The sequence below is a fragment of the Astatotilapia calliptera genome, chromosome 15, assembly GCF_900246225.1.
Source record: "Astatotilapia calliptera chromosome 15, fAstCal1.2, whole genome shotgun sequence".
Classification (NCBI taxonomy): domain Eukaryota; kingdom Metazoa; phylum Chordata; class Actinopteri; order Cichliformes; family Cichlidae; genus Astatotilapia; species Astatotilapia calliptera.
This window is the reverse complement of record NC_039316.1, coordinates 8,523,220-8,544,815: the sequence shown is the minus strand read 5'-3', so window position 1 is coordinate 8,544,815 and position 21,596 is coordinate 8,523,220. Positions and strand designations below refer to the sequence as shown.

At 46.4% G+C, this 21,596-nt stretch overlaps 1 protein-coding gene across 5 annotated transcripts in view; it reads right to left on the bottom strand.

Annotated features, from left to right (window-relative positions):
* Nucleotides 1-568: 568 nt before the first annotated feature.
* LOC113037383 (prospero homeobox protein 1) overlaps nt 569-21,596 on the bottom strand; it is a 31,292-nt gene continuing 10,264 nt past the window's right edge. For all 5 annotated transcript variants that reach the window (XM_026194391.1, XM_026194392.1, XM_026194387.1 and 2 more), the window contains 3 exons: nt 17,689-17,796; nt 12,511-12,705; nt 569-890 (listed from right to left, as the gene is read on the bottom strand). In XM_026194391.1, the coding sequence (XP_026050176.1) occupies nt 705-890; nt 12,511-12,705; nt 17,689-17,796 (489 nt within the window). In that variant the 3' untranslated portion in view covers nt 569-704. The remainder of the gene's footprint in view (nt 891-12,510; nt 12,706-17,688; nt 17,797-21,596) is intronic.

Sequence of the window (21,596 nt, the reverse complement as noted above, 5' to 3'; positions counted from 1 at the left end):
TCTCACAGACCAGTACCAAAAGTCCAGTTTTAGTCCAGTCAACAACCTCACTAGGCCTTGCTTTTTGTGTGCATGTGTGCATGTGCCTGTCCTGTTAGGGACATCTTCAATAGCACAGTCTATTAGGCACCCACTTTGTATTAGGGAAAGAGGGGGTAGGGTGGGGCAGTTCACATGGATACCCCCCGAATTGGAGGGGCCTCTGTGGGTGCCACGAGTCAAGTCTTCAGGGAACCCAGCCTATGTTCTTAGCAGTATAAATGGGAACTCGGGAACTCTTTCCACACATGGAGGGCGCCGTTAGTGTTGATCACAGAACAGGCCAAACAGAGTGTTCACACGGTCCAAGAAAATAAAAATAAAAACACCCAATAAGATCAGAGCCTCTTCAATTCAGAGTCATAGAAAAACAAAACATATAATAACCAGCATAATATAAGAACAAGAACACAATAGCTAGGTCATTTAGGAACTGCCACAAGGGGCTTTAGATTGGGAATGCTACTCCATAACTTTCATACATTCAAAAAAAATAAAATAAAAATAAAAACAAACAAACAAGAAAAAAAAACAGGAAATCAAAAGTAAAGTTGAAGAAAAGGGAAAAAAACAAATCATAATATAATTTTGAAATTCTATGAAATCAGAAAAACAAAGAAAGCGCAAAGCGGTAAGCAAGGAGGAAGAGGAGGAGGAGGTGAAATTTACTCATGTAGAAGCTCTTGGAGACAGTTTGGGGACTTAAAGATCTCTGGGACCTCGCTGTCCAGTTTGCAGATGACCTTGTAGATGGCCTTCTTCCAGGACGGGTCCACGTCTTTGCCGGCCACGATGGCATTGAAGAACTCTCGCAGTGTGATTTCTGCCACCTCCAGGAAACGATCAGGGACCTTCGCGAACACAGAAAGGAAGGAATGAGCAATTGTGTAAACAGATGTGAGGAGTACACGGAGGAAATCCTATTTTAAGGTATTTTAAGACTCACTGCAAAGTTTGCGTCCTTTATGTCACTCGACACAAAAGCACCGTTGTAGTGGTTTGATTTTAAGGCACTTCGTTATAATGCCAACCCTAAAAGTGTTTCGACCACTGAATACTGAGGAAAATGGGAACGAAACTTGACCGACTGCCAAAACCCAAACCAACTTTCCCAAACAGCGACAGTCTTCGCCCCCCCCAGTTGTAGAATATGTTCATATTTTCAAAGTGGATGTAAAACCATAAATCTCCTGTCTCTTGAGTCGCTACTTCCTTAAACGCCGGTTGAGGTGTTGGCCTGAGAAAAGTCACTTCTTGCGAATTCTCAGGTTTCTCACACCTCCCACTTCCCCCACCTTCCACCAGCAGCGTGGCGGGCGTGACATGTTTATGAGTCCCACTGTAAATCTGCGACCAAACAAGAGAGCGGAGCTGAAGAGCGACAGAGAGGTGCTGGCGAAAGAGGAAGTACTAAATGCTTTGGGAACGGGGAGACACGCTGCCTCTTTAGTGTCCCTGACAGCAGCGCTCACCGACACCATGGAGATGATTAGTCTGGCAAAGATCTGTGACACCTTCCCCCAAGCCAACACTCTGTCACACACAGACACACACGCTTATGCTGGTGTGAGCACACACACCAGCGGACACACCTCCTTGTGCCAAGGAGATGACACATCCTGTACTGTGACAGAGCTCTACATAATGCTCGCTGCACGCACGCACACACACATACACACTCACGCACCGGGTACCCTGGTGTATTTGGCTGAGTCTCTTTCCTCGACTCAGAGCTCCAGGGCGACGCAGCCTTCAGGGGTCACCTGCTTGGATAATGCTGACTGTCTGCCTGCCCGCCTCCCTCGATGCTCACACACACAAACACATATTGTCTCACACACATACAGCAGCAGCCTGCCCAAATGCCTGACAGTGCGTACTCCACTCCTCTCCTCCAGTGTCCTGCAGATACTCATCAGGAGTGTCAGGACACAGCAAGGTTAGTGGCCACTGGAACACACACACCGATGGACAAGGACCCACACACACCGACAGGCCTCTTCAACCACACACATATGCACTTAAACACACATGGGACAGCTACCAACCCCCCTCGGGGTGATGAATGGAGGCTAAGATGCCTGTGTGTCTGGTTGGTGTGTGTGTGTGTCTGTCCACTACTCAAGTGAAAAGGTGAGTTGTGAATAAGGAGCTTGTGCACTGTGTGTCTGTGTGTGTTTGACGGAGAGAGAGAGAGAGAGGGAAAGGAAAAAAACGAAAGATAACCCAATTCCCCAAATATTGAATTCCCGTCTGGTGGGATAAAAGTGGATATAATTCATTGTTTGGGCTGCTTGTCGTTCACGGAATACTGGCACAATGACCCCGCTTTGAGGCCAGCTACAGTAAGTGTGTGTGTGTGTATGCCCGCGTGCACTTTTCCCGAAAGACCTCGCTAACGGGACGGTGCCGCGTAGCGCCCTGGTGTTAGATGCAGGGAGTGCCGCATTACTAAGAATATTCCTGCATGGAATTTCTCCTGACGTTTTGACTATAAAAGGACAGCAAAATGCTGACTGCAAGGAGAAAGCAATGTCAAGGAGAAAAGGGTATTGGTATTTCAGATCCTCTTGACTGAGAGAGTGAGAATGGGAGGGAGGGAGAGATGGCGAGAGAAGGAGGGGCCGAGAAGAGTCTAAGGAGAGAGAGCGGCGCAACAGAACAAGGGAGTTATTCCTGTCCCACAAGCCTTTGTTTTGCGAGTACATGTGAATTGTGTGTGTGTGTGTGACTGAGCTTCCTCCTGACCAGCAGTGAGCCTAAACTGTTTGCACCCCCTTCCACCTTGTCCAATTCTAACCCCCCCCCCCCCAAACCGCCTCACTGCCTCCCTCCCTCCCTCTTCATCTTTCTATGTCTCTCTAGGGTCAGCTGTTGGGCCTTTGTTCCAGAGGCATTGTGGGGGATTATCCAGTGTGGCCGTTCATTCGCTCGGCTGTCCGGTAAATGGGGCCAATCGCGTGGCTCACAATCCTTCATACATATTTCATAGGGGTTTTTAACAACTTCTCAGCAGAGCCCAAAATTAAAGGACAGATGTACAAACAGAGAGGGAGGAGAGAGGGATGGATGGAAAGAGGCAGCGAGGTGGTGGAAAGGGAAGGATGTGGAGTTGCGTGTGTGTGTGTGTGTGTGTGTGTGTGTGTGTGTGTGTGTGTGTGTGTGTGTGTGTGTGTGTGTGTGAGAGGAGTGACGCCTGGAAAAGGCAAACAAGGTGACTGAGAGTGAATCTATTGCTAAGCAGGCTAAATCTGAAAACGAACCTTTTCTCTTTGACTTTTGGTCCATTTTTCAAAAGTGGAGTAAAAAAGTAAGCTTAAATGTAATGCCTTTAATTTGGACTAGCAAAACACGGAAGGGGTAAACTTTCTTGTCTTGCTCATGTTGAATTTTGGCTGGCAAACGCGTGCGGCAGGCAGCGGCAAAGCATTCAAAAATCAACCAATAAAGAGCTCTCATGAAAATGAATGCTCTCGCCCTGTGTAACACAATATGAAAAGCGGAAGACGGAGTGGGAAAAGGGGTGGAAAGAATCGGCAAAGATGATAAGGCTGCAATACCCTGACATTTACATTGTGCTTGGTGTTAGGGGGCCTTCTAATCAAGGAGAAAGGCAGGGTGGAAGAAAAAGGAAAGTAGGGTTGATAGCACTAAGGCGGTAAATCAGTCTTTTTCAATGGCTGCCCCCTCTCCCCCACGACACTCTCTCCCCATTCTGTCCATCTCTCTCTCACTCGTGACAGGTTGCTTTGAGACAGAAGGATAAGCTCTTTTTCAGAGAGAGGGAATCGGATTTCCTGCTTTTTGATGAGATAATAAAATATGACGGAGGACAATAGGAGCCTGTGGACGGCTTGCTGGGAGCTATTCACTCGAGCAGCAGCCCTCATCTTAAGACTGCTTAGACAAACGTTTAAAAAGGTAGCCAGAGGCCCAAGCCCTCAAAATAAAGGCTACTGTTACACACTCTGTGTGCAAGTGTGTGTGTGTGTGTGTGTGTGTGCGCGCGTGCACGGGCCTGTGTCTTTCGCATGTGTTTCGGTAAAGCCTGAGAAATCTCTTCTCTCTCGGTGACTCAGGGTTGGCTGTTTGTTTGACCAACGTGTTTCTCCCCTTTGCTTTTGGGAACTGTCAGGAGATGTATTGCACCTTCTATTTGCACAGTGTTAGCCAAACAAGACAAGACCCTGGAAGATAAGGCTGTATGCGTGTGTTTGTGTGTGTGTAAGTGTGAGTGAGTGTTCTAGCAAGCTTTTGCCTTGAAGGATGAAATGCAGGGACACAACATAAGCCCTCGCTGCAAGCCAGGTTAATTCCTAACCCCAACTCAGCCTGGGAATACCAACACTTCCCATGCTTTTTTGGTCACTGTGTTTGTGTTTGTGAGACGTGGAATTTATAGATTTTGTAGCGCACTCAATGCCACAGATGGGGGGTTATCTGACTCTGATATCCAATAAGTATTTTTGTGATACCCGTGTCTTAAGTAATCTAAAGTTTGCACACAGTAAAGGGTCTGAAAACAAGAGCTGAAACTGACATTTGAGCGAGTCAAGCCAGAGGTTTGCAAACCTTGAACATGCACTGGCCCATAAGCCTCCCGTGCCTCACATATCTGCTCCAATCAATAATCTACAAAGGTCTTGATAAGCCCTTGGTCCATACTGTCATTTTGGACAAACACAACCCATGTCCCCTCTCTTCCTACCCCTCACCACGCTTGCCCCCCCATCCGATAAGATTGTGCCACAGCTGAAGAATCTGACCAATCGGGAAAAGTCACAGAAGATCCGTAGTTAAATTTTTTTCTTCATTTTCGCAACATTGTCCAAAATATAATTTCATTCTTGACATCTCTCATTGGAGAGGTTTGCACCAGTGTTTAGGAGACTGCTGGGACGGGAAATGGGCCTCAAAGCTGAGCAAACATCAGCCACCCTCACTCCACTGATAGCCTTGAGAACAGGGAGCCTTGAGGGTCTGTCGTGCATACATGTGTGTGTATATCTTGCTGTCTGGTGTGCTTATGTGGACACGAGCATAAGCGTCACATGGACTTTTCTCAAGGTGCACCTCTGCTGGCGAGTCAAGGGCATGCCAGGGTCAAAGACACTGATGAAGTCGCTCTCCTATCCCATCCACAATGGTAATTTTTCTTTCCTCTCCTCCTGCTGTCCCTTCAGTTTCAAGAAATTGTCAATTGTTTGAAGGCTACAATCGACAAAACGTGGTGTGTACAAAGAATAGCTGCTAACAGCAGGGGAGCTCTGAAATCACAGTTTGTCCCATGTCTGGAGACTTAAAAATTCATCGACTCAGCTTGCATGGGTGAGAGAAGCCAATCTGGGAGGGGGGAGGGGGTCACTGAGCGCTGTAACAGGGCCTCCTGAGGTCAGGAAGTCAGCTCAGCTTTGAGAGACTGAGAGCGCAGGAGGCAGAAGGGAAAGAAAGGAGCAAGGGAGTCTGGAAGATAGGAACAGGACATCTGGAGAGGAGGAGAAGAGGGGGAGGGAGGGAAAGGAAGAATAGAAGGGTAGGAGGAAGGAGGGTGTTGGGTGGGTGGGTGGGCAAACAATAAAGGATGGAGCGCAAGGAGGTGCGGCAAAGGAGGGAGGATAGAAGATGGATGGACGGATAGGAGTAGATGGAATGGAAGGGCAAGTGAAGGAGCAAGATGGCAGGAGACGAAAGAAAAATAATAAACTGCAGATTGGATTGAAGGAGGGAGCGTCTGGCATCAGTGGGGGAAGCATGAGTGTGTGTGTGCGTGCATGTGTGTGTGTGTGTGTGTGTGTGTGTGTGTGTGTGTGTGTGTAAGATATTGGGGGGTTGCTTTGACACATCTGCAGCTCTGATGCACGCCCTGGTCATTTTGGCATGCGTCCCTTTGCCACGCTTCATTAGCCTCTCTCTCTCTCGCTCTCTCTCTCTCACACACACACACACACACACACACACACACACACACACACACACACACACACACACACACACACACACACACACACACCAAGGGAGACCAAAATGGTCCAGAAATAATGACATAATCAGCAGCTGTGCCACAGAGCAGGCTGCCCCTCACAAGGTGACCAGGGACAGAAGGAGGAGCGAAAGAAGGAGGGAGCAGAGGGGAGAAGAAGAGAGGAAGAGGAGGATGAGGTGGGTGTGCGCTGTTGGAAAAAGCAAGCTAGCACAACAAGATGGTGTGTGTGTGTGTGTGTGTGTGTGTGTGTGTGTGTGTGTGTGTGTGTGTGTGTGTGTGTGTCTATGTGCACGAGCAGGTGAAAAAGGAGCAAAGGGATCATGTAGTTCTTTAAGTGATTCCTTGCTACCCCTGTTGCCCCAGGCTCTACACGCAGCTCCGGTCATTTAATCGGAACACAGAATAAATCTGTAAATCACATATATGCACACACACACACATACATGCAAACACACACACACACACACAGCCTTCACAGTAAAGAAAAGACCTGTCAGGGTTTGTCAAACGGGGGTCCTTAATAGCCCCAAGCTATTCAGCGAGAAGCAGATGATCACACGCTCTATTCTTTTCTTTCTCTAAGTCTTCTCCGTAAGAAAAAAATTCAAAAGTCATGAGACAAGTTTGAAGTGGCGCTCACGGTTCAGTGAAGGTCTGGGTTGATATCTGAAGGTTTGTTAGAATAAGATCCATTTTGTAGATGCGCTTACTCCTGCCAGCAGATACCACCTGGGAACAGTAATCTTGATGCAAGTCTCACTTTGAACAATTAGCACCACAACAACAAATGTCTTCACTTCTTTTTCGGTGGTATCTTGCCAGCTTGTAAGAAAGCAGAATTGAAGTGAAGAATTGACGAACAGATTATCCAAAAGGTAAGTAAAGTTGTTGCTTTTTGGGGAGATGCTGATTTTTGAGCTTCAAACAAACAAACAAACAAAATTCCTTCCACCTCAATTCCAGTGACACGGCAGAGTGTAATATCCCTAATTCTATGACGGCAAACTTTGGAAAACGGACCATTCGAGCCTGTTATCGTCACCAAGTTATTACATCTCACAGTCTTATTTATCTCAGCCCGAATCTACGAAGGTCTACCTGTGACTCAGTTCAGGTTTATTAAAACAACAAATATGATTGCACAACGCAAGACATTTCCCGCCCTCAGGTCAGCATCGTTGCCTTAACTCGAAGGCTTTTCATCATCTCTCTGAAAAGCAAAAGGCAAACATATTCATGAATATGTTTACACAAGACGAGTGGATTATTTTACGTATTGCCGCTGCGCGTGACGCATTGCTCTGCAGATTTAAATGTTCAGGAGGAGAGGTGAGATTTTAATAGGCAGGAAAGTAAACCAAAGTAGATGCTGTGTAGACGAGATGAGGGAGAGAAGAGGGCGATGGGAGGTGTGTGTGCATGTGTGCTGTTGACATAAACCCACTGGCAAATTGTACTGGTTGTATTTTTGGCAGGTCTGAACCTAAATCTATACCGCCAGCTTCTCATCTCTCGTGCTCCATCTTCTACCTCCTTTTGTCTTCAATCGCTTTTCAAAGAGAACCCTAGAGCCGTTTGAGTACAAGCGCTACACCTGTGTGAAAGCCTGTGTTTTTAGGTACTTATGTATGTTTATACTTGTTTGCGTCACTGTGCATCCAATGCAGTGACTCTGACCTTTTCACCTCAAATTCCCTGAGGTCAAATGCGGTCAATGCCACCCCATCCCACCTCCGAGCCCCACAGACACACACAAACACACCGTAGCGTATGTGGTGAAGGAATAGGGGGAAAAAAGGGGGTCAGAAATGAAGGAGTGCAAGACGGGGAGGGGATAAGCAACAGTGGCGGCAGGAGGAGGAGAAAACAGACATTAGCCTCTCTGGGTGGAGAACAAATGGAGCCCCGAGAGGGATGTGAAGAGGAGGAACGAGGGAGAGCGGGGGGAAGGAGAGGTGAAGCACACAATGCTATGGGGCACGGCGGTTGGACAGACAGCATCTGCTCTCAGCTCTCTGTGGCTCTGGTAATGGATGGAGAGACACTCAGAGCACGGGAAGGAGGGAGACGCTGGGAGGAGAAGTTGGGGAAAGGAAGAAGAGGATGGACTAAAGAAAGTTTTGTCCCTTAGCTTTAAGAAACAAATAAAAACACAGCAGAGAATCTCCATGGCAGGATGTTATCAATTCAAATAGAGAGATGACAGACGGACAAAAGGGGAAGAGAGAGAAAAGGAGTGAAACATCTTTGCAATAGAAAAAAGAGCAGCTGATAAGGGAGGACACATGATACCCGGGTGTGTGTATGCAGACGGGGGCTTCTCACCGCCTTTGCTGGTACCTCCCTCTCACATAGAGATCACAGGGACTTCCTCTTTAAGCGCCCAGGTGTGTGTATGTGTGTGTGCCCTCTGTGGGAGGAGTGGTCACTGACAGAGAAAACTTGGCCTAGGCTGCCTTATGGAAATCTGAGAGTTTCCCAGAGCCATCATAAAACTGCCTCTTTATGAGACCCTCAAACTCTTTCTCTCCCCCCGCTGTCTCTAACCCATTACCAGGTCACACACATTCCTGTCTTATGAAAGATGATGTGTGTTGTCATTGGAGGTTCAAAGACAGGCAGAGGGGCTGCAGAGTAAAAAGAAAAAGGACACTAAGTGAGAATTTTCACTTGAGTCCTCACATGAAAGCGCTGCTCGCTCAAAGTCAAGGCTTTGGGAGGCCGGGTGTGTTTCGGAAGACTTTGATGGCGATGGACAGAGCGAATGAGAAGCGGAGAAGAAAGAGAAGAAGAGAGGGGATCAGGAGGGGGGTTTGAGAAAAGAGGAAAGTAGAGCCGGGGTCTAGATAATTAACGGCAAGCTCTTTAATTACTGCTGGTGTTCATTGTGCCAGAAGGAATGTGACAATTATGCCATTAAAACTTCCTAATGGGGGGGGGGGAATGGGGAGGGATAACGGAAGACATGCAAAAAAGAAGGATGAAAGAATGAAAGGAGGGAGGGAACAGAAGGAAGAGAGAACGACGAGAGGGAATGAGGGAGGAGGGATATGAAAGGAAAAGGGGAAACAATCGCGACAAAAGAGAAGCTGGGAGGGAGATGGGGAGCGTTTTAGGCCAGCACAGTGACAGAGCAGATTAGCATCAAACAAGAAAGGCCACAGACGTGTGTGTGTGTGTGTTAATGTGTGTTTCAGTGTGCGATCACTGAAACAGAGGACATATTCATTCCAAAGACGCCACCAAGGTGGATGGAACTTTGATGATGCAGAATCTGGCAAAGGGAAAACTCAGTGTGTGTGTGTGTGTGTGTGTGTGTGTGTGTGTGTGTGTGTGTGTGTGTGTGTGTGCTTGCTGAATCTGCGTAGGCTCCTGTTTCAAGTGGTGGTGCAGGCAGGTAGGGGAGGAAGAGGAGGAGGAGGTGGAGGAGAAAGGGGAGAGATCCACAGAAAAGGGCCTTGGGGGCATCCTGATACACATCCAGTACATTTCCATCTCCACATTACCTCTATGACTCACACACACACACACACACACACACACACACACACACACACACACACACACACACACACACACACATAAGACGGGAAAAAAAACATAACAAATGTGTCCGCGCACATATGTAATACACACAAACACATCATTCCCACACAAACATCAAAAAGCAAAAAACACACAACCCACGCACCCGCACTCACACACACACACACACACACTCACACACACATTAATAACACCCACACATGTGCACCGAAAGCCACACACTAACACTCTTGCACGCAGAGTCTTCGTGCTCACCAAGGCGGTTGGTTTGTCAGGGGGGTTAGAATTTGCATGGCTGGGCAAATTTTCCTTGTGCTAAACTCTAATCAGCTCCTGTATCTCTCAGACACCTGCCCAGCAAAAAAAAAAAAAAAAAACCTTAATATGCAAAACACCTTCCCACCCTCCTCCACCGCTGCAACTCCTCGGCCAACAGAAGACTTATTCACCTGGCCTCTCTCACTCTTTTCCTCTCTGTCTGTCTTCTTGCAAATTTTTACATTTATGTATGCAAATAGGCTGTTCCCCTTAAGCCTGTTTCAACAGTAACTTCCTGGTTCCAGGAGAAGAATGATAGTCTTGTCTAAAAGGTGCCTCATCTAATTTATGCTTCAGAAACAAGGGGTTTTGTCGGGGGAGGGGGTGGCATGTGAACGCTGTGTGGGCAAGTACGGGATATTCACTGGATGTTGCGTGCATAGTTTTTTAGGATTTGCAAACTCCAGTCATGGAGATTACGTGAGTCACGCAAACCTATCCAAGAATGTCATTTCGTGTGTTTTGTATGTATGGTGCCATTTGTAGTGTGAGCTTGTACGCTGTGTGTGTTTACAGGTTCACTTAGTTACATTTTTCAAATTTACTTACATTAAAAGCCAAAAAGCCAAACCTACTTGAAATTTAAACTCCATCTTCAGCCAACCTTTACTAGTTTAAGCCATTAGTAGTATTAATGTGCAGTCCACATATGAGCAACTATATAATTAATATATATCATTCTGCATAGAGCATCTTTTAAAAGATCTCTGTCGGCCTGACTGTACACCCAGCAAATTTCTGGAGTGGGGTGTTTTTTGGTAGCTCGTTTCCCAAAAGGGACTTCCATTTCCTGTTAGGGGTGTCAGGTGATTCCTCACAGGGAGAGCATAATTTGATATGAAAGCTGAAGCAGTCTTCTGGAAAATATCAAATTTAAGGGAAAAAAAGAACCCTTAATGATTAGAACACAATAAAGACATAAAATAAAATAAAATCCTTACCATTGTCCTGTCAGAGTAGGTAAAGCGCTGCTGTTGTTTTAGTTTAGACCCGAGTCTTACTGACTCACGCAATAATTTCTGCGCTCCTCACGAGCAGTTGAATAGAAGGACTTTCCTTCTGTTTTGCTCTGATGGCCTTTTGCCATATTAAGACCTCATATATACAAGTGCCTGCTACACTCTTTCAAAGCCTCCCTTAAGAGGGTTGAAGATGGATGTGGGGAACTGCGTGTGTGTGTGTGTGTTTGGGTGCACATAGAAGAGCCCCAGTGGACAAATAATGACAGAGAGAGATAGACGGAAACACAGAGAAAGAGAGTGAGGCACTTTAAATGTGAGTGCTTGCAAAACTCCCACTGCTCGCAAGGGCACTTCGCTCCTGCACGTCATCTCTCTTTCTCCCCCCCATCTCTCCTTCCACCCTTCTTTCTCCCCTTTCCATTCGCCCCTCAATTCCCTTTTTCCATCCCTCCCTTCATCGCTTTCTCCTTTGTCTCTAAGCTCTCACCCTCTATCCCCTATCTATCCATCTCCCTCTTCCCCCTTACCCCCCTCTCACTCTCTTTCTCTCCCCTTCCCCTCACTAAAACAGTAGGACGCTTAACCTTGATAACAGTGAGATTTTTCCCCCCTCAAAGTGACACACACACACACACACACACACACACACACACACACACACACACACACACACACACACACACACACACACACACATATGCTGGAGAAGTGCTTTGCCAGCATGCCAGGCCGGTCCAAGGGACGGCCGTACCCTTCGAGGTGAACAGGACACTGGGAAATGCAGCAACAACAAAACCCTCGCATACACAGGCTCAATCTCTCTATAACAAATACACAAACACGAGTGCTCACCTGCACACACACACACATGCGCGCACACACCCCAAATCCAACTCTCTTCAGGGCCATCTTAAAACAAGCTTTTAAAAGGTCTTTTGTCAGCTGACATTGAGAGAGTTCGGGTGATCCTGAAACATCATACACACACCGCCACACACGCACGAAGGTAGGCAAAAGGAGAAGTGAGAGAAATGAAACACATTAAAGGTGAAGTTGCCTGCTGAGAATTTATGATTGCAATACGCTAGAAGATACACACATAAACGTCACGCCACAGTGACAGGTAAATGAATACGGGGAAGTAAAATGTCGTTTTTCAGAAACAAACCTGCAGACACACACACAGGCGCCCTCCCGAGAGGAAATTAACAACGATAAATGCAAAACTGTTAAGTTGTCAGCGAGGCTTCTTCCTCATTAGATGAGTTTCTCACGAAGACTGGAGTGAAAAACACGGATCTTCCGATCTGGTGATTCGGAACTTTCCCTTCACACAAACCCTGAGAAAATGCACCGTCACAAACAAAAACACTCTGGGCTTTATGTGATGGCGCAAAAGCTACCTTATACTGTGCATTACAGCACGGTGTCACAGGATGTATAAGACACTTGAACTCAGCATTGAGGACAGTTGCAGTGAGACAGTGTCAGAGAGGACACGGTGTCACAGTACCCGCCTACATCACCAGGTATCAGGTGAAATTCAGCAGTTTTTTTTTTCTGCTCATAAGGGCGGCATGTGTACTCAGTTCCTCCTTAGGAGCATGTGCAGTTTTTACGGTGTGGCGTGCACAGAATCGCTGAAACCTGGCTGGTGTTTACCTCAAAGTCGTTGGCCTTGTTGTAGTGCATGTTGAGGGCTCGGAAGAGCTCGCAGTCTCGGCTGACGCTCAACTCCTCTGTTCCGGTGACTCCGTCATTGATGGACTGCCGGGCAAACTTCTCCATCTGAATGTAGTAGAACTCCCGGAAGTTGCTGAACCACTTTATCAGCTGGGAGGTTATGCAGCGGTTAAACTGGAATAAGAGATGAGGGAGGGTTTAGCACGTTTTAGGAAGACTGCTTCACACGAAATTCAATTCAAAGACATTTTGAAATATGCAAATACGCTTCGTGCAAACTTTACAAAGACAAGGCTGTCTTCTGTAGACCTAATTAAGCTGTTGGATTTGAGCGTGAGGGGAGAAGAAGTGTAAGGATGACACAGTGTCTTTTCATATACGAGAGCTGAAGCGTGATCTGAGGTGGCGAGAAACCCGGGTTATGGAGTGAGGGAAGATAATAGAGATATTAACTAAGACAGCAAGCCGTGAGGGGGGCAAGGCGAGAAAAGAGGGAGTGGAAGAGAGTGTATGTGTGTGGCTGTGGTTCATCTTCCCCGCTGGGAGCAGACCTCCCCCCTATCATAACCCTGAGAGTGGAGGGAGAGGTGGAACAGAGGGGGTGAGACCGCAAACACATAATTGACCAGAAAAACGATTAAGTCATCATCTGAAGCGCCCTGGCCCGCGGGGGGCTCAAACATGTACTTAACCCCATTCACCAATTACACTCTGATCCTCCTCCCCTTTCCGCACCTCCCGCACAGGAAGAAAGGAGAAGAAAAAGAGCAAAGAAAGAAGGAAAGGAGGAAGAGAGACAGAGATAAGCACTGTGGCTATCTGATCTGTGCCGCTCGGCTGGATTCAATAGGGCGAGGTAAACCTATTAAGAAGCTCTACGGGTCTCCCAGCTCTTTTTTCCGGCTGGCCTCATCAGTGAAAACACACTGTCTAAACATCCATACAACTAGATAAGGACACCAGGGGCTCAGGATTTTGCCTAACCATAAAATGTTGCACTCAAAGTTGTAATTTAATTCCTAAAAACACATACACACAGAACATTTTTGCTTTGCTGCTCAGACTCCTTGAAACTGCTTGAGCTCAAAATTTTGAAAAACTTGTACCCCTAAACCATCGCCCACATCCACACACACAAAAATACACACACACACACACACACACACACACACTCACAGGCCTTCACTCCTCCCTCCTTTCTGCTCTTTCTGTGGTGCTTGAAGAATAGGAGGACAAAACGCTACTAAACGCTGAGCGGACTGCTCGCTGGGGAGGCAGAGCGGTTTTGACATGGAGATTAGACTCTGGCCATTGTTCGACAACACAGACACACAAACACACAGACACACACACTTTGTAATCTGGGATGGCAGTCAAACACACGCAAGCGCACCAAAATGGGAGGAACCAAACGGGCAGAAAAGTTGGGGAACCAGAGGTGGTGAAACAGCCGCACCAAGGTGGAACAGGGCTAAAGGAGTGGGCCGTGCCTTTCTGGAATGATCAGCGGATGACATAATGGCGGAGTGGAAAAGAATAAGTCCGCTCGACATTGTTTGGCAGGGGTTTAGGAGGGTGTGTGCAGAGAGGAGGGGTAGCATGGCGGCTGTCCTAAAGTGCAGGGTGAGCATAAATGGGGTGGAGGGGAGGGTTGCAAGAGAGGAGGATGGGTGCAGGTCAGTGCTGTCGGACAATGGCGTTTCACTGGGGGTGGCGGTGCGGGGGGTAGAGGGTAGGAACGTGAGCAGTCAGCAAGCTGGGGTCGTGACATCAGAGTGTCAAACAAACAAACTACTGACACTTACAAATACCTGGGCTGCACGGGGCTATTCTTAAACACACATAATGCAGCAGGCTGGCGAAGTGTGACGGTGCACAAACGCGTTGTTTCACTTAAGTTGTCAGTGTAGCGTAAAGCATTTCTCGCATTCTATTGGGGGCAAATTAGTGAATTGGTGTTTGTTTGGCGAATCCACGAGACCGTGCGTGTGCGTGCGCGCATCTGAGCACATGCACAATTGAGGACTACATACTGAGATTGAAGTCAGTGAAAGAGTTGCCATCGCTCATGCAGGAGACCTTAGGTGTCACTACAACTGAGTGACGGACACATTTGTCACTTCGGACAAAGATTACTTTATTATACCGACAGCTTGGGAGAAGATGTATTAGGGCTCGACTGCAGTAGCACAGGGCATACAAAAAAAAAGATACAATATTTACTAGAGTGCAGGTAAATACACTAAATTATATTATAGCCGCATTAACTGCACTCAATACACTCAGGGATTTAATTTTGGCAAGTCCCCCTACAGCTTCCAGCAGTCTTGGTTCATTAAGTTGCTGGTGGGGGGACCGACACCCCCTGATAGCAGCTAAGGACGAGTGTGTTCAGTGTAAAAGGAGGGAATCGGTTCAAAGGAGCACATCACTGCAGCTCCTTAATCAGAGCTGGCAGGGGTCAGCCAGCACAGACATGAGATGCAGTGAGGAAAACGTCTGTGTGTGCATGTGCGAGTCACACACACACACACACAGCATATAAGCATATATAAAGGTGTGTGTGTGTACGTGCACTCACTTGGCTGAGAGGCAGATGAGAGAGAGACAGTGAAAGCGTGTTTCTCACACTCACACTCGAGAGCCTGTGAAAGGTCAGCGCTTAGTGTTAAGAGCACAAGATAGAAAGCGCCGCACACACGCTCACACGCATGTTGTGCTCATGCACAAACGCATACTTAAGACCACAAAAGGAAAACACTGCAGTATCTTTAATCTGAACCATATTAGTAGCCTGCCAAAAGTATTCCAGTGCTTTGACTGTCACTCACAAACTTCACACGCACATCATTCATATTTATGTAGACTGTTTTAAAGTAGATTTTGTTTTTTGTGGTGTGGGGTTTATTCAGATGTTATTCAGATGCTGAAAGGCATGCAGATGAAAGGCCAAACTGTCTCTCTCGCCAACATTTTCTCTGATATGGTGGTCAACAATGGAGCAGAAAGCACACAGATGACCTCAGAGCGCTAAGCTACCATCCAGAACAACCGGAGAGGAGAGCAGAAAGACAGAGAAGCCTGTGCGGGCCTCCCTCGCTCTCTTTCTCGTTCTCCCGCTCTCTCTCTCGTAAGCCCCTTCACAGTCATCAGGGCTTTCCAACGTTTCCTGTTTTCGCAGGAGTGAATTGTGGGAGATAATCTCTGGCTGCCTATTGGCTGACTGCACACAAAAAGCGGCCCTGGAAAGCGGGCTTTTGTTACTGCGGTGACTCAAAATCCAGCCGCTGGCTTTTCTTTCTCCCCGGCCCCGCCGAGGCGCACATACCATGCCACACCATCAGCGAAAAAAAGAAAGGAGAAGGAATGACATATAGAAAAGAGAAAAACCGTCCTGGCCTCTGCTGCCGCCACAGCACATGACTGGCCCAAATGCTGAGGCTTGTTGCTAAAAGCCACAGAGAGATGGACCAGAAAAATAAAAAGTGCAGGTGAGGGAGGTTGTGGCTGCTTGAAAATGAAAGCGAAATGTAGAAAAAGCAGCAAAATCAAAGCTACCTATAATTCATATACTGTAAAGCCAAAGTACAATAACTTTAGCTGACTTTATTAATTGACTGAATACGTTTATCTAATATTTCATTATTCGCCAATCATTATAACAATATCCGTAACAATAACAGAGATGTCTTTGAGCTAGTGAGAGGATATTCTGTCATATCAACAATGGAATCATGACAAAACATTTAAAAAAACACCTCAAAGTAAAGAAAGAAAGTCATAAAAGAAGCTTAATGAAGGGGAACAACAGTCATGGCGTCCTCCACTTGTTAGGGCAACCCACTTCCCACGTTCACAGGGTTCTTGACAGTCCCGACTTGATTAGTCAGGACCCGATTAGCCTTCACGACTTTTTGTCTGAAGACAACCACTCGCTAAGAGGCTGCGCGGGGTGAATCTAATTAGATGGTCTCATTCCCATACATGTCTTCTAACTTACAGCTCGAGTCTATTGTCCTCCTCTGGAAACAAAAACAGACCAGTGTGTGACTCATAATCCCCTTAATTATCTTGACCTTGTTTAAGTATCTGATGAGGCCATTCATGAGGAGAGGCCACCTCCATGGGAATGATTAGTCACTGGAGCAAAATGGTTAAAAGCCTTCAATATTAAGTGTTTGCGCTGTTTAAAAAAAAAATAAAAATAGAACAGGAAAATTGAAATCAGTCTGAAGCTGTAATGTTGTTTTTTTGTTTTTTTTTTAAATGATGTGAGAATTTCCAAACATCCAAAGAAATCACGAGTGAAAGTCAAGTGAACCGCGAGTCACGGTTGGTGGTGACAGCACACAAGAGCAGAGGGGAGAAAAAAAGGGAACCGTTATCTTCTGATTTGAATGAGAAAACCTGGGTCTGTCACAGTGTTTACTCCTCTGTGTAGTCCAAAAAGAAGCATACATACATAAAAAAAAAAAAACCGATAACACAAAACGACCATGTTATCTACAACGGCCATTGTGTTACTGGTCCTTTTTTTTCTTGTGCAGTATTGTTCTTCCTTTTCCAAATTTTTCGTTAAACTCCCAAGTGGCGCTTGCACTTATCCCTTCCGTCTTCCCCGACTGAACTTGTTTGCTTCGCCTCTCCCTCCATTAAACCGTCCTCCTTACACCTGCTCAGATAACCACTCCTCTGTCTCTAGGCTCCATCCTCCTCTCTGCCCTCTCCACCCTTCCATTACTCATCCCGGTCTTTATCTTTAGAATACTTATAGGCTCTACAGCTCCCTCACGTAAACCCATTCCACTTCCTCTTCTTTCGTCTTTTGCATAAAGCCAATGCCTTAGTAAAGGAAACAACATCGTTTTAAGGGAAGACAAGTGTACATTGTTCGTGGCAACCGAAGCTGGCATATCACAATTAACAAATCAAACTTCCCCTTTTAAAGCAGGTGTGTTGGAAGTAGAGAAGAAACTGGAGCAAAAGACAAAGTCGGAGAAGGTGTCTGCCTGTCTTTCATTTGTTACACACGAGACAGCAAACAGAGAGATCGTCAAAGCAACATTAAAAGCAAATTATTGAAGGGTGTCTGGCAAAAATGGAAAGGTTTGTAAGGTCAAAGAAAGTCTGTAGATCATGAGCATGTTTTGGACTCACCTTGACATCAGAGAAATACATCTTGAGCATGTTAGAGCTTGGGTAGCGGGTATAGAAAAACATGAGCTTGGCCTTCTTCAGATGATTTGGGGAGAGACCTTCTTGGATCTGAAAACAGCTGGTATTAAGGAAAACGACAGTAGTTTGAGGGGGGAGAACATCAAAAATAAACTTCTACATCAAGCAAACACAGACATTGCCACAAACTAGAACTTGGTAATAAATGGCAGTAATTTTGGCAAGAAATAATCATTTGGATGGTGGGTAACCAAATTTCCTTTTAGGCATGAGTGCGGGGTTACTGCAGAGGGGGGTTGAGGAGGCTGAAGACAGTGCACCAAAGCAGAACCATTTGCTTGCAATTAGCATCGTGCGTATCAGGTGTGAGAGCGTCACGGTAAATAAAAAGCTGGCCAGCACTACAGCTCTTGCTTTTACATAAGGAGGCTCATTTCACAGTCAAAGCGAGCAAACGCCTTTGCCTACACCCTGTGCTAACCTCCGCCCCCCCCTGAAAAAAGGAAGAAGAAAAAAGGAGACATTTGCATATCACAGACAAAGACAGCAGTTAACGCCAGTGACGGGCAAGAAGGCCTAATGGCTTGGCGACAGCACATGCCAAGCCTGAATATGACTGTCTGATGTTGGCTTCATATCAGTGACAAAACAAGGTCTAGGAGATAGTCCTGAACACCGGCACAAAAACCCAGCTCGTGCTCACAGAGACTATATTCAAATACACGTCAGATTCCCTCGTCTTCCTAATGGATCGCCTGGATTGAGCAGCAGCGAGCGGATGGAGATGGGTTGGTGGGGGCACCTTGAGGGATAGCATGGTTCCAGCCTTCAATTACATCCCCCTCCTCCACCCCCTTGCTCCACCCCTGCCCCCCAGCTCCTCTGATGCTGCCAAACCCTTGGAGGAGCAAAAGAAGGAGGAGGAGAAGGAGAAGAGGGGCTCTGAGGCTTTGGACTCAGCCAGTGATGGGGAGAATGAAACACATCTGCGCCACCGAACGGCCCAAGCCATTTCCATGGTGAATTAACGGCCGTATAATGCAACTGATAATATCAATCTGGAGGATAAGACATTGAAAAGGGAACAAGGGGATGGGGGGCGGGGGAACGTGTTAAAACCCCGGGCTGTTTCAACAAGGGTTTTCATCAGCGAGGCAGGGATTTATATCACACAGGAGATACAGCTCTAAGTTTTCCCGAAGACTGTTTACACTTGAGCGGACAGGATACATTGCTCGACATAATTTATGATGAACCGGGGTGACTGCGGCCGTTAAAATCAGTCAAGTGTCCAGATGTAGCTGTAACTATAGAGCGGGAAGAAGGCATCAGCTGCTCGATTGGATTGCCCTTGGCCTCGGGGTTACACGGCAAAGCCAGCAAATGCTGAACCACGCTGGGTTGGCTCCTTAAAGACCCTGTCTACTTTGTGTGATTCAGTAAGAGAGAGAGAGAGAGGGGAGAGTCAGTTGTATACGCAGCGAGGGTCTTGTGGGGGAAACCCTGGCAGGCTGGTGTTACTCTGACAGGCCTGGCCAAAAGAGCAGCACTTCACTTTCCACACCACACCATCTGCTCCGAGTGGAGGGGATACAATGGGATCTTCAGACAGAGCGAGCGAGAGGGAGAGGCAGAAGGAAAAGAGATCTCTGTTGCAATAAGGCAAGGTGGGATTTGTTTGAAGCCACGCTTTTACACTTAGATTAATTTGTTTTTGCTTTTTCAATTAGTATACGGGTCGCTTCATCCCCCCCCCCCCCCCCCCTCTCTCTACGTCCTTATCGCCGAAATTAAAATTTGTTCTAAGACAAAGATGTTAAGGTCTCACCTCTCCGGTTATATCACCATACCACCTCCACTGAGCCACCAATTAAGAAGCTTCATATTTCCTAATGAGACATTTCTATTTCCAATTCACTCACAGCTTGCAAATGTAATTGTGATTGGACTTAGGGGTGGTGTGCAAGGCTATTATTTTGTCATGATGGTGCACTCACACCAGCTGGCCCACTGTTCGCCTGCCACATCTGACAAGACATCATCATTCTCACAACACTTCCCCAAAGCCCAAAGTCATGAGAGGAAAATAGCTGCTCTACTTCCTAATTCCAGGTGTAAGGACAAGAAAATTTGGAGTCGGACTGTGAACAAATGAGGAAATTGATAGCAGCCATCTGCTCCACAATACTGCCGAGACCTGGTGAACTTGAACACACCTCGCAAAATGTCTGACAAGCTGTCCCTGACTTCTGAGGCTTAGGGAAAAAAAAAACACACTAATGGAAGCTGCTATAAAAACAGATGCAAATTCAAACAAACAAATTCATACATGTCACGCTAATTAAAATAAAGAATGCGCAAAACTATATCTCGTAAATGGCCAACTTTGCTTCGAAACCTGTGGATTGAGAAATAAAATATGAAAAAAATAAAAACAAGCACATGTCAAACACATGTGGACATGTTCTTTCGATTCTTTTCCATTTAAGAGTACGTCTGTTAATGCCCTGAATTTATAAATGCTACAATGAAAGCCACAGCATCTGGCATACGTGGTTTGATTGTTCTCTACTTTCTCTCAGTCTCTGTATGTCTCTCTCTTTTCATCCCTCCATCGGGAGCCCGTAGAAGCAAAGGATTATGGATCTCTGGAAAGCGTTCACCCTTGGGTCAGAAGACAAGACAAGGCGAGGTAATGAAAGATAAACAGCTCGCTGCAAACACCTGTTAACGTCCGCTTCAAAGAAAAGACAGAAAGGAGGGAGGAGGGGGGTGTGGGGGGTTGCAGGGAGGGAAAACAAAAAAAGAAGTATTTGGCTGCCAAGCAACAGCCGAAGGGCCCCCCGGGCTGTTGACAGATCTTTATGAAATGAAAAAAAGAGAGAAGAAACGACAATGATTGTGGGCTTTTTACAACAGCGATGGATGATAAGAGGAACACAAGAGAAAACACAAGCAATCATAAATATACATCTTTCCCGAATCCTCGGGCAAACCTTTTGTGACATGCACACACAAAAAGACACGCACACACGCATCCATGCACACAGACACACAAAAGGCTCTGCACTCAGGTGTGCACAAACGAGGGAACCAAAGTGTTAAGTGTACATATTCACTCGCTAATAATATCGACAACAGGTACAAAGCGGTAGGATTAATTAGTTAAGCACATAATGAATGTTAATGATACGAAGACAAAAAAAGGTAGTGTGACGCCAATCAAACTTTTATGAGGGTTAAGGGGTGTTGAATACTTAGGGACTAAGGAGGTACACAGGAAACGGAGAAGGCACTGAATGTTTAAGCTATTAGTCCCGTGTCCCCAGGGGATTCAATTTGAGCCTCCCATAGGGGATAGCCTCTTTATCCACAGGGCATGATTGGGGCACACAGGGGTTAAACTATAAGGCAGGCTATATAACACTATTGTGTGCCAAGTTCCAGGAAGCTATTCCCCTCCTTGCTCTTCCAGGCCATTTTTATAAAGAGAATTGGGGTGGTTAATGTCGTGGGGGGCCTAATCTTTTGCGAGTAAGCGATATGTGACAAGAAGGCTTTTAAAGCACTTAGGTTGAAGATGGAAGAAAAAGCTGTAGGGTGCTGTGAGAAGGAAGAGGTATGAGTGTAAAAATAAATACAACAATGCAGTACAATGGAGAGGAGAACAGCAGTGGGAGGAAAAGTGATTCATCAACAATTTCTCAGTTTCTTAGGCTAGTTTCAAACATACTCAAAAAGATTTGATTTTTAACTCTTTGTGGCTCAGATGCAGTGTTTCGAACCTGTATCTATGGGGAATTACCACCAGAAATCTGATTTTTTCCCCCCCCTGGCTTACAGAGGCATGAGATAGTCTGATGCCTCTGTAAGTTGGGACCACACAATGT